Source organism: Parasteatoda tepidariorum, chromosome 5 (genome assembly GCF_043381705.1).
Source record: "Parasteatoda tepidariorum isolate YZ-2023 chromosome 5, CAS_Ptep_4.0, whole genome shotgun sequence".
NCBI classification, from domain to species: domain Eukaryota; kingdom Metazoa; phylum Arthropoda; class Arachnida; order Araneae; family Theridiidae; genus Parasteatoda; species Parasteatoda tepidariorum.
Window position 1 is genome coordinate 74,782,437 of NC_092208.1, and position 15,047 is coordinate 74,797,483.

At 25.9% G+C, this 15,047-nt stretch overlaps 1 protein-coding gene across 2 annotated transcripts in view; it reads left to right on the plus strand.

Annotated features, from left to right (window-relative positions):
* Positions 1 to 15,047, plus strand: part of LOC107438952 (protein Njmu-R1) — a 40,083-nt gene that overhangs the window by 21,502 nt on the left and 3,534 nt on the right. The window contains exons 2-10 of one of the 2 annotated variants that reach the window (XM_043042882.2): positions 43 to 204; positions 332 to 418; positions 4,257 to 4,388; positions 4,625 to 4,777; positions 7,180 to 7,237; positions 11,411 to 11,530; positions 12,805 to 12,866; positions 13,510 to 13,649; positions 14,263 to 14,363. In XM_043042882.2, coding sequence (XP_042898816.1) covers positions 128 to 204; positions 332 to 418; positions 4,257 to 4,388; positions 4,625 to 4,777; positions 7,180 to 7,237; positions 11,411 to 11,530; positions 12,805 to 12,866; positions 13,510 to 13,649; positions 14,263 to 14,363 — 930 coding nt within the window. In that variant the 5' untranslated portion in view covers positions 43 to 127. Of the gene's footprint in view, positions 1 to 42; positions 205 to 331; positions 419 to 4,256; positions 4,389 to 4,624; positions 4,778 to 7,178; positions 7,238 to 11,410; positions 11,531 to 12,804; positions 12,867 to 13,509; positions 13,650 to 14,262; positions 14,364 to 15,047 lie in introns of those variants that run through there. The other variant, XM_071180622.1, reaches the window with a different exon arrangement.

The window sequence follows — 15,047 nt, forward strand, 5'->3', positions numbered from 1 at the left end:
TCCTAAATGGCAACTGATCACTAAAGCGTTTTCATTTAACAGAAATAGATAGCCGGAGACGTCAGGATGTAAATTGAAATCATAAATAAATATGTCTTCTAGCAGCCGAACTGTTTAGCTAGATTTCATGGAATCTAAAGTGGAATTTTCCCAACAACAAAAATGCGAGAGTAGATATGCACTTTATCTATGTAATAATAAAAAGTAAGAAACCTTAACATTGACATTTCATTCTTTTATTTTGTTTCATGTCACCTTAAGAGTTACGTTTTGTTATGTCGTTATTATCGAAACTTATAAAGTTGAGTATGTATGTTTTTTGTTGATTCAGGCATGCATCGATTTCTGGAAATAAACCTAGCAACGAGAAGAAAGATTCAACTTCGCCTAAAACTGATTGTGATGAGCCCAGTGTTTGGTAAAGTTTTTATTTATTACAGATATCTATTTTGCATTGAAGGAGATACGAATTTTGTGAATTATTTATAATGATAAAATTATAAAATCCAATCTAAAAGAAGTTTTATCTTTAGAAGGGGTTAATATTATTATGTCTGACTTAATAAGTTTTCAGACTTCAAATCACTTTTATGTTAACTGCACAATGAATAAATTTTTTTGAGTGACATGATTTTATCTGTAAAGCTTTCAACCAGTTATGCATACTTTAAAGATACAAGTTTTAATATACCCCTTAGTAATTCATTTGTTATTTTTAATGGCATATACTTAATTACTTATATTTAATTTATCTATTGGTAATTGGAAACTAAAATCTGATTACATTTTGGCATTAAAGCATTTCATTTTAGATTTCATTGTAATATAATTTTTTTGAGTGAAATGTCTTCCAGGTAAATGTGTATAGTAATGTATAAACTGGAAACCATAGTTAAACTCGCAACAAGTTACTATTCACTGTATAGTTTGTGACGGGGATCTTTCCGTATCGTGATCTGTTGCGCCAACTACAATCCCCAAGGTGCCAATTTTAAACTTGAAAATTGAAAGAAAAAAAACATGTTGATGTTTGCCTGGGGGTGGCTACGAGTTATACCTTTTGAGTTGATCCCTTTCTGTGATGTTTTTTTTAGTTTCTCGCAGGTCACTGCCCGGAAGTTTCCAAGACTTGGCGATTATTTTGCCACAGATCACAATACGAAAATCTCCCCATTTGTGACAGTAAAACCATCCTTCATTATGTGAAAAAAATTGGTTGTTAAGAAATTGAATAGTCAAAACAATTTTGCCATTTGTATTTCGCAAATGAAATGTTTCATTTTAAAGTGATTATATAAACTAACTGTATGTCTTTTTCTATACGCTGTTTATTTAACCCCTTAACTTGTGCTCTCGAGTTAACTCGAGCGTGCTAAACAGACCAAACTGTGCACACTGGGGATAATTCGGGCGACATTGTATTTTATGCTGCTATAATTTTTCATACTCGAATATAATCGAGAATTGAAAATAACAAAGTGAAAGGTAAGAAAAAAAATTGTTTTATTGATATTTATCATTTACATAGGATTGTAAGCTATAACACTTATTTATTCAAGAATAAAATATAGCCTTTTTCCATTGAAAAAAAGCACAGTATATATCAAAATTGTTCACCAAAAGAAAAGTTGAACCAGGAGCGGCAACAGATGGAAGCTTTGTTCTAAAGTGTGTTTTTCTACATTAAAAAAATAGATTTTTTTTTGGTCGTTTTTTTCCCCAAAAAATCTGTGCGTTAAGGGGTTAATCGCAAAATGCCTCATTAACAGTGATGTGACTTTTGTTGATGGTTTACCAAGCTTGGTCTATGGAGTTAGAATTGTATTTCTTGTTTACTTTATCTTTAGGATGAAAGGCATCTATAAAAATGTAAGCAAGGATGTACTGAGCAGTTTTTCCCTTTTCAGTGAAAAGTGTTTTTAATTTGTGATGTCATAGGGCTTAAATGTGAAGCATATTTACCCAAGTTTTGTTAGCTTAGAGTTATTATCATTTTTTTTTTTAAATGTAAGATTTAATTTTACTTAGCCTGGTGAAAACTGATTAAGTTATATTTTTGTTAAATATAAATTTATTATTTTTCTTTTTATATTTTTCATATATATATGTAGGAGTTTGCGGAGCATAAGAGGAAATAACGACAATAATTTATTGATCAAACTTAACATTTAATAGGAAAAAAAAGGAAATAAGCTTAATGGTGACATGATTGGTGAGAGCTGCCTTCTCGCAGTGTCGCCAAATCGAATGTGAATATGAAATTGGATTGTTGTACGGAAGAAAGAGTTAATTATGAATTCGGGACTCGTTGGCACCGGTTAATGAGGAAGTAGATGATGAAATTCTCTGGAGTATTACATGATGATGGATGATGCAATCTGCTCAAATATTACACTATGACACTGAAACTCTACATATATGTATATATATATTAAATAATTATTGAGAAAAATGGAAAAAGTTTTTTAAAAAAAAATCTGTTTTTTTAGTTTTAAATAAATTTAAATAATTAAAAGTATTCAATTTTCTGTAAACATGCTATTAGGTTTGCAAAAATATTGAATGCTTAGAACATAATAATATTTATATAAAAATTATCATATTTGCCATTAACATGACTAAATATGCATGTAGTCTTTCATTAATCTTCCTGCTGGCCAAGTGGTCCTTCACTCAAAAAGGTTGTGCACTCTTATTTTAAAACTAATACTTGTTCATAGTGTGACTTCTATGTTTTTAAGTTAATCTTTTGGTCTTTTATTTAGCAAAAACGTTTGAAATTCATAATTCGTATAATCTTCTTACTCATAGCAATTCAAAATGTTTTCGATTGATGGGAATATTATTCGAGTAAAAACAGTGTTCATAATCTACTAGGAGCATGTTCTGATAAAATTGCAAAACAAATTTCAGTTTCAGCAAAACAAATTGGAAGTGTTTAAAAAGAAACTGAATCAGTAAATTGGAAAAGTGCTAAGATAATAATCTCTTTCCCTCTTTTAAAGTAAATTTATTTTCTAAAAATGAATTATAATGTATTAATTTCCTCAAATGGGATAGTTGAAGAATATATACTTTAATTTTATTGGTGGGTAGGAACTTCTAAAGCTTTTCATGCTTATTTTCTCATTCCCTTACTATTATAATTCTTTTGCTCTGAAAAAAAATGACACTTTTGTGAGGGATTAATTCTAATGTTTTGAAAAACTAGTTAAAATATTTGTTTGTTTTACTTTGTCATGTTTTAAAACTGTTTAGGGCTGACATATCAGGGATCTGTCCATAGCAAATTTGCAACCGTTTAGCGGTTCCTTCACAAATTCAAAGTTAGAAAAAACGATAGTTTCACAAAATACTTGATAAAAGCAAATTCTAAGATTCTCCGCCTCTTAAAATTTTGTTTTTGTATCCCCATAAAAAAACTATAATTCCCAGAGTTTCTTTTAAATGAAGCAACGAGGTTCTCTCTCTATAAACTACACAGGAAGTCAAAATTTGAACATCATTCTAAACATTCAAACATCATCTTTAACATTATAGTAAATTTATTCTAACAGACCATCTTTTTTTTTTTTTAATGAAAAATTGTTTTCCCTTTGAAACTTTTTTTTCATGACCTAATCGAAAATTTTCTCATAATGAAAATAACTTTTAGTACTGTTATGCAAGTTGAAATTTAACTATGGACAGTGGTTTTTTAAATTTGGATACAATGTTTAGCTCGAAATTTCACAATAGCAAAGTTATTTTTTAATATATGGGGGAAAATATATAGAATTTTACCAGACATAAATGATTTTCATTTGTAGTGACAATTTTTGAACATACTGTCTTATTTTACCATATTTTGGGGTCGAATTTTCAATGTAGCTTTTAATTTTCTCAAATTATATCTAAATTTCAACAAAATAGGTATCTCTCAAAAAAACCTAGACATGCCCCTGCATATACTTTAAAATATATACAATAAAATTATTATTTTAATCATGTATATAACTAAAATTATTATTCTCACACCATATTATCATTTTGTATTTTTTTTTTAAATATTTAGTGTAACTTCTATGTTTTTCTAGTTAATTATCTTCTTTCTATCTTATTATCAAAAATAAAAACTTTCTGACGTAATTTTTTTCTTACTATTATCACTGCCTGAAAATAACCTATTTGCTGAAAATAATCCTAATAAACATTGCGTGCAATATTGTCCAAATAACACTTCTTGTTTCTAAACATTTTTTCTCCCAAATATTTAGCTTATCACTTTTAGAAGGGAATGTTGATGCAACACAGGAAACGGTTGTGCGTTGCTATCTTCTTAATGTGCTTTCATCACGTGAAGATTTGAAGTTTGAAAATGAAGGAAAATATGCAGTTCTGCATTCCAGGTTGTCATGAAACTTTATTTTATTAATTTCAAACCTGAAATTCATTTCTAAAGCCTCTTAATTTATACTGTATCCTGATCCTAAACATAGTATTGTTACAATTGCTCTTTCATTTTTATCTTTGTACTCTTGTTTCTTTGCTTTTTTTTTCCTATTCTTTTCTTTTTCTTCTTTTTTTTTTTTGGTTTTTGTTCACTTATTAATGGTATAAATTTTATTATTTAATTCTATTTCAGTGAAGAATCAGAAGATACCTTTGGCTGTTTTTTCCACAGACTATCAAAAAATGCTGTTTTGACAACCGAAGATGAAATAGGAGGAGATGGTTCTAAGCAATATACTTTCTTCATCTGTATGATTGCACCCGAAAATGATAAAATTATGGAATCATATCCTTAAAATATTTGATTTAATATTTTAGATAGATTTTAATTAAGGTTCTATTTTTTGTTTTATATATGCAGAGTATATCCCAGTGTATAAGTAAATTTTTCAAACCTCTAAAATTTTATGAAAATCAGGGGGTTGACACTGTTATGTCTTTTCTCTCATCATATTTTCTTTATATATAAAGATTTTTTTGGGATCAATACTTTAAGTTGCATTTAGAAAAAAAGGGGTTAGAAAATTTATTCAAGAGAAGTTTAAAAAAATATAACACAATGAAAACTTTTAAAGCATTGTAGATTCCGGAACATCCAGATTCACAGTAATGTTATGCCTAATAATTTGAGAGCAAATATATCATATCCAGATAGAACAATCTGAAATATTTTTAACTTGAGAAAACTTTGTTAATGATTCTTTTTTTCAGGTTTTTTAATTTTAGAAATTTTCATATTTTGTTTTTTACTATCTTGTAATCGAAAATAGGGGATCGTCTTGTTCAATTGGTCAACTTACATATATGGATATAGAGTATTTTTATTTCATAATTTTTTTTAATTTGCTCTAAACCTTAGTTAATTTTTCATTTTTAAGACCTTTCTTAAGCCTTTAAGTTAAGTAATCTTATATTATACACATTAATTAGATATATTTCATTACATTGTGTTAAAGATATTGAAAAATAGCTTTACTAATATTTGTATTAATTAAAATTTACATAAACTAATATCTATGTCTCTGAAATAAGGAATAAAATGAAAAGAGAGTTTATGTTTGTTTTTCTTAATTGTTTTGTTATAATTAAAGCCTGAAATATTTATATAAGTTAGTAGAAAACATTTTTTGAAAAATGAATCGATAAATCAGATTATAGTGTAAGTTGGCAACTTGTGGGACAACAATATGATGCTACACTTGGACAAGTAGTTAACATGTGGGGAAATTTGGTTGTTTTTGCCACTTTTGTTTTTAACTCTTAAACTCAACTTAGACAGCTAATCAACATATTTAGTTTGTCTACATAAGTTGTTACTCTATACTAAATTAACTAATTTTATAATCTGATTCATTTACTAATGAGTAATTAAATATGCACTTAATTAAAGTGTTTAGTAATTTTATTCACTAAATTGAATAATTTAGTTGTCATATGCACACTCTTGTGCCCAAAAGTTATTTAACAGCTTTAATATCTGTCTTTTTAAATGTCAACAAAATTTAATAGCAGGAATCTCGTACTGTTCTAGCTTTTCATTTTCGTAGCAGTATTTCGTTCATATGTTTTTTGCCATTAAACTCAGCATTCAATTGCTGAAATTTATAAATTTTTTTTTTGTTGAGCATTTCTCAAATAAAAATGGAAACACATATTTTTAATGTGTATTTTAAAAATCTATGCAAGCTTATTCTAATAGCAATGATACCTTTTTACTGAGTTGTCTTTTTGTTTATCTGTTTGCTGGAAGTGCTTTTAATCATTTATTTATTTTAATTTATTCTTATTTTATATTTTTTTTATTGCTTTTAACTCCTCAAAAGAGTTGAAAACAATAAAAAAAAGTAGCGTAATATTCGTGATATAAATATGAGTACCTACCATGATTCTTAGATAGGCTAATCACTTCATTACTGTTCTTTATTTATTTGTTCCTTTTTTTTAATATTTTTGTGTCATCTTCAGGCATAATTTTTTGTTCCATTTAAATTTGTTGCTTTATAAGGCATATTCATAGTTTTTTTTATATTTTAAGTTTGAGCAGCATAACTTCACTTGGTTCTTTTCAAAGTAAATTATATATTTTATTGCTATTGCAGCTCACTAATTACTCTTTTCGGAAAACCATATTTTTTCATCCAGCAGACACATATTAGGTACTCGAGTAGAAATGTCTCTTACATTTTTTATCATCTCAAATGTGCTTGCTTTGACTCAAGAATTTTTTTGAATGTAATTCAAAATTTTTTTATTGTTTCTCTTCTAAGTCTTAGTGCAAAAATTTATTTGTGCTGACTTTGGAAAATTGAAGTGCTATTTGCTGGAATAATGAATTTTGATGAATTTAAATTTATTTATGATTGTATGAAATTATTAATAATCAGAATATTTGTCTTGAGTAATAAATAGAAAATATACTAATTTTTTATTTAAAGTTAAGATTAATTATTGAAATTCTGCTTTTTTTTTTTTTAAAGAGAAAAAAGAATAGTTTGCATCATGTGTGGATATTTCACATAATTTGTGCAATGTTAAATAAAATAAATCAAGATGTTTTATAAAAAGTAAAAATAGAAAAATATTATGAAAAATGTGTTATTTGATACTAATGTATTTCGAAAATTTTGTATCATGTTAAAATTATGAACTTTTCTGATTGATTATTGCAACCTTAATTTTTTTATTTACTTTTTGTCCAGAGCTGAATGCCTTCTGTTGCACTTTTGTTAATCTATTGGATCCTGAGGTAATAATTTTAATAACTATTTGTAACTCATCTACTTCCTATATTTATGAATTATTTGATGTTAAAATATTTAATTGTTGTAAATGGAATTAAAAAAAGTGCAATTAAGTATATTCAATTAAAAAATTTTTAAGCTATATCAAACACATTTTTACTAATATGTGTTCTATCTGTGTTGTGCAGTAATTTATAGTTACAGTGCTAGAAAAAATAAAGCTGAGCAAAAAGTCGCCAAATATAAAGCACCACTGTTTTGGCTATATATGCAAATTTCTTTTTTACTTTTATATGTAGAGCCTTATTGCTATGCATGAAAATGTTATTTTTAATCTGAAAAAGAACTTGGAAAAAAAAGTGTAAAGTCAATACCAATTATATCATTATCTGGCATAAAAAAAATGCAAGAAAAGGGCTTGCTTCAGTGCATGAAGCAAATCCGTGTTGTATTTAAAAAGATTTTTGTAGTTTACATGCAGTAGCTTTTAAAGAAATGGTTCTTATATGTCCAAATACATTGAGAGATAATTTATTATCTGTTGCTCTTCTTGTGATGTCCTAGGACTGGATGTTCCAACAGAACAATGCGGCAGTCGTCCATACTTCATATTCAACTAAATCCTAGGTGAAAGCTAATGAGGTTAAATCCCTTTAGTGGCCATCTCGTAGCCCAGATCTGAATCCGGTAGGAAACCTTTGGGGCATGCTAGTAAGAGATGTTTACTGATGGGACTGAAAATTCTGGAGCTAGTAGGATTTGATTGATGCAATCAAGATGTCTTGGAAACAATATTGATAACAGCATTTTACAAACTTTATCTGGGTTCTTTTAATGCTAGATTGATAAATGTAATCGAAAATAAAAGATATCACATTGATCACTTATTTAATAATTGTGCCGACTTTATACTTTTTTCCAACTTTGTGTTGAAATCTTATTGTGAACATGAAGTAGTGTGTAATGTATTTTGCTATTAATTTCATTTCGTTTTTGATTTTATTATGTCATAATCTATTACTGTATTGTAAAATAAAACCATAAAGATAATTTCTTCTCAGGTTTTATCACCTTCTTCGGTGACTTAATACTTTTTTCCAGCACTGTATTTTTATTATTGTGTTGTACTTCATACTAGATTATTTTCAGAATATCCACTTAGCATTGGTAAATTCAGGGAACTTGAATCACTCTAAAAAATCAATAGATTTGTTGTGCTTTTAACCAAAATATTGTTTTAACCTTTATAAGAAAAAAATTTGTCATCAAAAACATTTATTTTCAAAATGAAAAAATAGAAACAGTATTTTATTTTTGACAACAAATATTTCCTACAGTGTGAGCTATTAGCTAACTTTTATATGCATGAATAGCACCATCAATAAAAATAAATGTGTTTGTCTTTCATTATAGCTTGTTGTGGCTATTTACTAGAAATCTTTCTGCCAATGCCTTTGTTTAATTTTAAAAAGAAAAAGTTCAATGTTTATTTTCAACTTTTATGGCAAAAGTGTTTTTGTAAGATACTTTATGTACAAGAATGAGATAGAAATACAAAAAAATTATAATAAAATTTTTCTCCTCAGTTTCAAAAATGAGAAAAATATAATGCTTCTGGAAGAATCAAAAACTTTTTTTTACTGAGTTTTTAAGTTTTTGACCAGTTTGATTTTGTCGATTGTTTTAATAACTTTTGATTTTAGTGTAATTCGAACCCTATATGTTAGTATTTTTCCCAATATAATGAAAACATTGAAGATAAAATTATATTTCTAAGTAACTGAGTGCATTATTTTTATACTAATCTCAGTAATACTTTATTTTACTATTTTAAATTAAAACACTACATTATAAAGATTTGATGTTTTGATTTAGGCTTTCACACAATGACAAATATTTTATTAGTCTAAGTGACTAAGTTATTTTTTCCCAAAATATTTGAAAGAATATTAGAAATATTGAGCTTTGCACCTTAAATTTTAATTTAGTTTTGAGAGCATTTATAGTATTAATCATATTATAATAATTTGAATCTTTTCCCTCCCGATAATTTAACTATATAAGATGAAAATTATTGTTTTTTTGAATAAATTTTATTAATAATTCTCTGTTATATGATCATATTGTTAGTATTTCCTGTTGCCTGGATCAAGGCTTTAATTCAATACAACATTAGTTAAATATATTTTTATTTATCCAATCTTATTTTCTATTTCTATAGAATTTCTAAGTAAGACAAAATTTTTTATCAGTGTTTACTCTTATTTACCAGAATATTATCATGTTTAACAAGCTTTTTCAGAATAGATATTTATTCTTATAGAAATTTTATCTAAGTATTACGTTGTAAAGACGCTGTTTTTATATTCTGGGTTTTGTTGTAAAATTATTAAGATTTTCTAATTTTAGCCCTTTTGAATAAATTCACAAAAATATATATTTGCTTTTGCCAGATGTCATTGAAAATATGAAATGAAGGAAAAATTCATTATTATAGTCTTTTAGCTAACAACGGTAGTTTTTGTGTTGTTATACAATGTAGTTACTTAATAGCATGACACTTAAAAATCAGTTTTCTAAAAGGAAAAGAAAAGGATGTTCAAAGACAACCTTTTAAATTTATAAAAATGGAAATATGCTTTTTAAAAAACAATGAAATAAATAAACTTTGACCATTATTATTTTTTTTTGTTAATTATTTAATTGAACAGGTATGAAATTATAATTAAAATTTATTTTTATACTAGGAGAAACATTTAACGAAGTTTGTTTCAAATAAGGGTAAGTTTGCATGGAGTGTAAACAATAACTACTAATAGTTTGAAACATTTAACTTTCACAGTTATATTTTTATGTATCCAAATGCTTTCATGCATGTAATTGCATGCAAGGGTACTTATATTCAATATATACAATCTCACATTTACTTATGTAAATTCTGTAAATAAAGTTATTCACTAAATATTTTCTAATGTATCATCATGTTTGATTTTTCATGTATCGGTGAAGGTAAACATTTGTTCATGAAATTAAATCAAGTCTTAGTATACAGAATCATGCTTTTCGTAGCATTTAATATCCCACTATTTATCTGTTTTGAAATTGCACAGTTTATTTATTAAGATAAGCTCTAAAATTATACATTAAAAATGGCTAAACAACAAAAAATTATTATTAATATTATTATATTTTTGAACCAGTAAATTGTATTTGAAAAACAAAATTCTGTTATTTCTTTTCCATAAAAGTGCAATTTTTTTATTAAATTTATCATGCAAACATTTATTCAAATTTTACATTTAATTAACTTTCAAACTACTCATAAAGCTGAGTATTTTATTCAGATTTGAATAGCATTGTTTTATTATCCTATGAAATTTACTATTTTTAAATGTGTCATAACTATAACCTTTCACTATTATCTCATTTTCAAAAATAATAAAGTTCTAGCCAAAATAAATTTTGTATTTTGTATAGCTTAATGACCGGTTATATTTGACTGAATTTAAATATTATCCTAACATTTTATATTCATTTTTTTCTTTCAAATCGATTTCTTATTTAAATTAATTACATTTTTTAATTATCTTGCTTGCTGTCTAAAGAAATTTCCTACTGCATTTTCTGAATTTAGTAAGCTAAAGATAATTATTTTGCAAAATAAATATATTATAATTATATTATTTTTATTATAATTATATTATATAATATAATAATAATTTAAGTATATAAATGTAATGTTTGAAACTTTTAGTTTGAATTTGATTACTTAAATTTACACTTTTACTTATCTTCATAAAAAGTTGTTTAGAAAAATTGGATTTGATTTTATCTAGCTGAAAGTATTAAAATTTTTTTTTATTGAATTACGGTTTTATTATTTATTGCTGTTATTGACAGGGATTTATATATATTTTTTTGGAAGTGTAAAAATTTGTTTTTAGATTCTCTACAATTTACTATCAATTGCAACAAAATAATTTATTGTTCAAAAGATTGTATTGATATGTTTTATTTTATTTTTGGGAATATAGGCCTAATTTCAGCAATTATTTTAAATGGAGCCTTTTAAAGTTTTCTCAACATATTTAATAAAAAATTTTTGTAGTTATTAAAAATTATTAGTATTCTTTTCACAAATTTATTAGTTCATAACAGTTTTATTTTTTGTTTTTTAGGACTTTAAAAATCGGGAAGATGTCAAACTAAAATTAAACTCATGGTATAACTATTGCATAGAGTATGTTGCACGTGTTATTAATAAATATGAAACTGACATACCACTTATTCTTACTTCTGTAAGTTCCAATTTATTATTTCTTTAAACTTGAAGACTTTGATTTGTTTTGTTTAAGTTGAGCTTTGAAAAATTATTAATGTATCTTATATTTATTAAGAATTTTTGAAAGAAAGAGTATCAAGTGTTTTTATTATATTTAAAGCAATTAAAATAATTAAAAAAATTAAAGTACTTTTGTTTAGAATCAAAATATAGGTGTCATTAGCATTAGGACTTGGGTATATGTACCCTTAAAGTCCCCTTCATCTTGTAAAACTTAGTTAGCATGAATATAAAATTAATATTTCCTGAATTGTTTTTTATTAATTTACATAATTGTTTATCATTGTCATGTTGTTCATTTTGCTCTTATTTTAATATTTTTGTACGTGACATGTAATTTGCTGATAATCACATGTCATTAGTGAGTGACCCATATCTTCTATCTTACTTAGCCATGCTTCATGTTGTGTCATGCTTCATGCCCATCTCCTCAATCAATTAATAATTTCATTGAAATATTATTGATTTTGTATTTTATTTTATAACCATCGTTGAACAGCCGACCCAACTTTTGGGTTTACGACTACTAATGTTCAATATGCGTAGCTTTGTAATTTTGAACCCAATCCAGAAGACAAGGGAACACCTAGATCAAGTATTGGGAAAAATTTACCTTCATGGAGGACTTTTTGATGAAACTAACCCACATTTGCGTCACGTGGAGGGAAAGACCATGAAAATTTCCAGGATGTAGAATTCACCTCATTAGAGGGTGAACGCTTTATCCCCTAAGACATCGCGGCTCTATTGACTTTGTATATAATAATTTATTAAATTTGACAAATCGGCCTTTGCCGGCGGCAGGCACTGTGATACTGAATTCGTGATCTCATTAAACGGCAGGCTTTGTATTCATAAAAATGTCATTATTGTATTTACTCAAAATTTTATTGCACTTGTTTTAACCTATAGTTTGGCATTTTAATGTAACCATTTATCTTTTCTAAAATTATCTAGAAGCACTTACATTTATTTTCTTGACATCTATATATAAGTGGATTTATGTTTTAAAATAATTCTAATCAGTAATTTTATTTCTATTAAAGTCTTAGGACGAACTAGAACTATGTATATTTTAAAGAAAAATTCATATCCATATTATTTTAACCTGTAGAAAAATAATAAAATTTTTTAAATAATAACAATTAAAAGTGCCATTAATAATCATCTGACATTAAAAACATGTTTTATTTCTATGTTGATTAAATCTATTATATTTATTTTATTTAGGCTCTTTGGAGTAATGTTGAAGTTATCACTGATAACAAAGATAATAAATGGGACCTTGAAAGGTAAATTTCACTATGTTTTATAATTTCAAACTTTTTTTGGTGAAATCATTAGTTATGTTTAAACTATAAATGTTTTCCTGGAAAATCTATTCCATGATTTTTCTGCAAAAACGATAAATAAAATGTTATTGTGTTTTGTTCCTTTAAATGGTGGAACAGTTACACGAAAAATTTCTTTGGTATTTATCAATATAATAAACAATTAATAAAATAAGCCTTGAGTCTAATCCACATTTTTATGCCTGTAAACTCTAAAATTCTCCAACAATTTCTTTTTTTTTTCTTTCTAAAATGAATAAGTTTATTTATTTGAGAATGTTTTTCATGTGATGTCTGGAGAATGTTTTTATCAAAGAAAAGTGAAAGCAAAATGAAAAAAAAATACTTTCTTCTGCATGTGAAAAATACTTTTGAAATTATTTTGCTTTCATTTTTTTAACTCATAATTTTTTTTCATGGTTATGCTTTAAAAGTTATGTATATATATATATACATATATTGGCACAGAAATATCCGCTATGCTAGGATCTCAAAGTTNGTCGAATGTTCAGAAACACAGCAAACAGTTGGAAGGAAAATATTTATTTTTAAATAATTTCTTAAAAATTAATATTTATCAAATTTCATTTTGTTGATGTTTCAGATTTTTTGATGCTTGTTCTACAATGACAGCTAGTAACTTAGAGGTTTTGAATGATTCATCGGAAGTACCTGAAGAAATGCGCTCTTCTTTGAAACTGTGTGAACGAAATGGCAAAATAGAAATCGAAGGCAGATCATTAGGTTTTTAACGTTATTTCATTGTTTTGTTTCGTTATTTTCAATTAATATTAATTTTATTTTTATTTATTGATTTTAGCAGTACTAACTGAGTTTACTTTTTATATATTATAATTGTTGACTTGGACCAAAATAATTAAAAAGTTGAATTAATACAAAAGTAATTAATATAAGAAAAATGAACATTCCTTAGGACATTTCAAATTGTAATACACATTCATAAAATAAGCAGTATCGATGAAATCAGGAATAAGAAATAGACGAGCATATAAATAACAGCATAGAGTTAGAGCTTACACTATGGCACAAATAAATCTTATTATTTTTAAAAAAAAGAAATATAAGATCCTTTACTTCTTTTGCTTATTCATTTAGTTTCTTTTATACCAAAATTTACTAAACTTTCTGCAATTTTGATTTGATTATAAAAATGAACTTAGATTGATTTGATTACAAAAATAAAATTACACTAGTAAGAAAGCAATTTTATCATATATAGTTATAGTTTTTCTTATAACCTATACTTACATTTTGATATGAAAGCATTGTTATATTTATTTAAATTATAAAAAATTTTCTTTTCTTAAAATATTTATATTTTCACATATACTTTCAGAATCCACTCCTTATTGTTTTAAATGGTCGGAGAAGCTAAAGAATTGCAGCATTAATGATCCTAAAGGTTTACATAGCATCTTAGAAGGTTTTAAGTTAAAAGTAAGTTGGATGTTAATTATGTTTATCATTAAAAATGAAATTATTAAAATGGAAGGGTATGAAATTTTTATTAGCATTCCAGTTTGCTTTTTGTTTTAAAAAATTATGGCATTTTCAGGCAATTATGACAAGGATCCTACCAATTGATGTTAGTACAAATCACATGAAGCAACGTGTCATGCCATTAGAAGCATTACGTGTCTCCTAGTTTTTGTTTAATTTAGTTTAGTTTAGCTTTAATGTAACTTATTTTTAAACCTCTAATCCTTTCCTTTCTGATAAGTAATAGTTAATTTCTTTTTCCATCTATGTTAAGTGGAAATTAAACTCTATAAATACCTAGATAGTCTTTCTTTATCTACTTATTTATTTATTTAAAAATTAAAGATGGTCAATGGTCATCCATAATTAGTAATGTCTTTAAGTGATATCTTTTGCCAAATAATTTTAATTTGGCAATCCTTTTCATGACAATGGACTTGATTTTTGGTAAATTCAAGCAAATTATCAATTATTAATCAATTGATTTTTGATTTTGATAATTTCGCCAAATGATGTGTTTTTCTCTGTGCAATTTTAAATAATATTTTCTTTTAATGTGTCGTCGGTGTTCTTTCTTTATTGTACCTGTTTCTTGTTGCCAAAAATTACAAATCTAAAAAAAGTGACATCTTCTTAACAGCC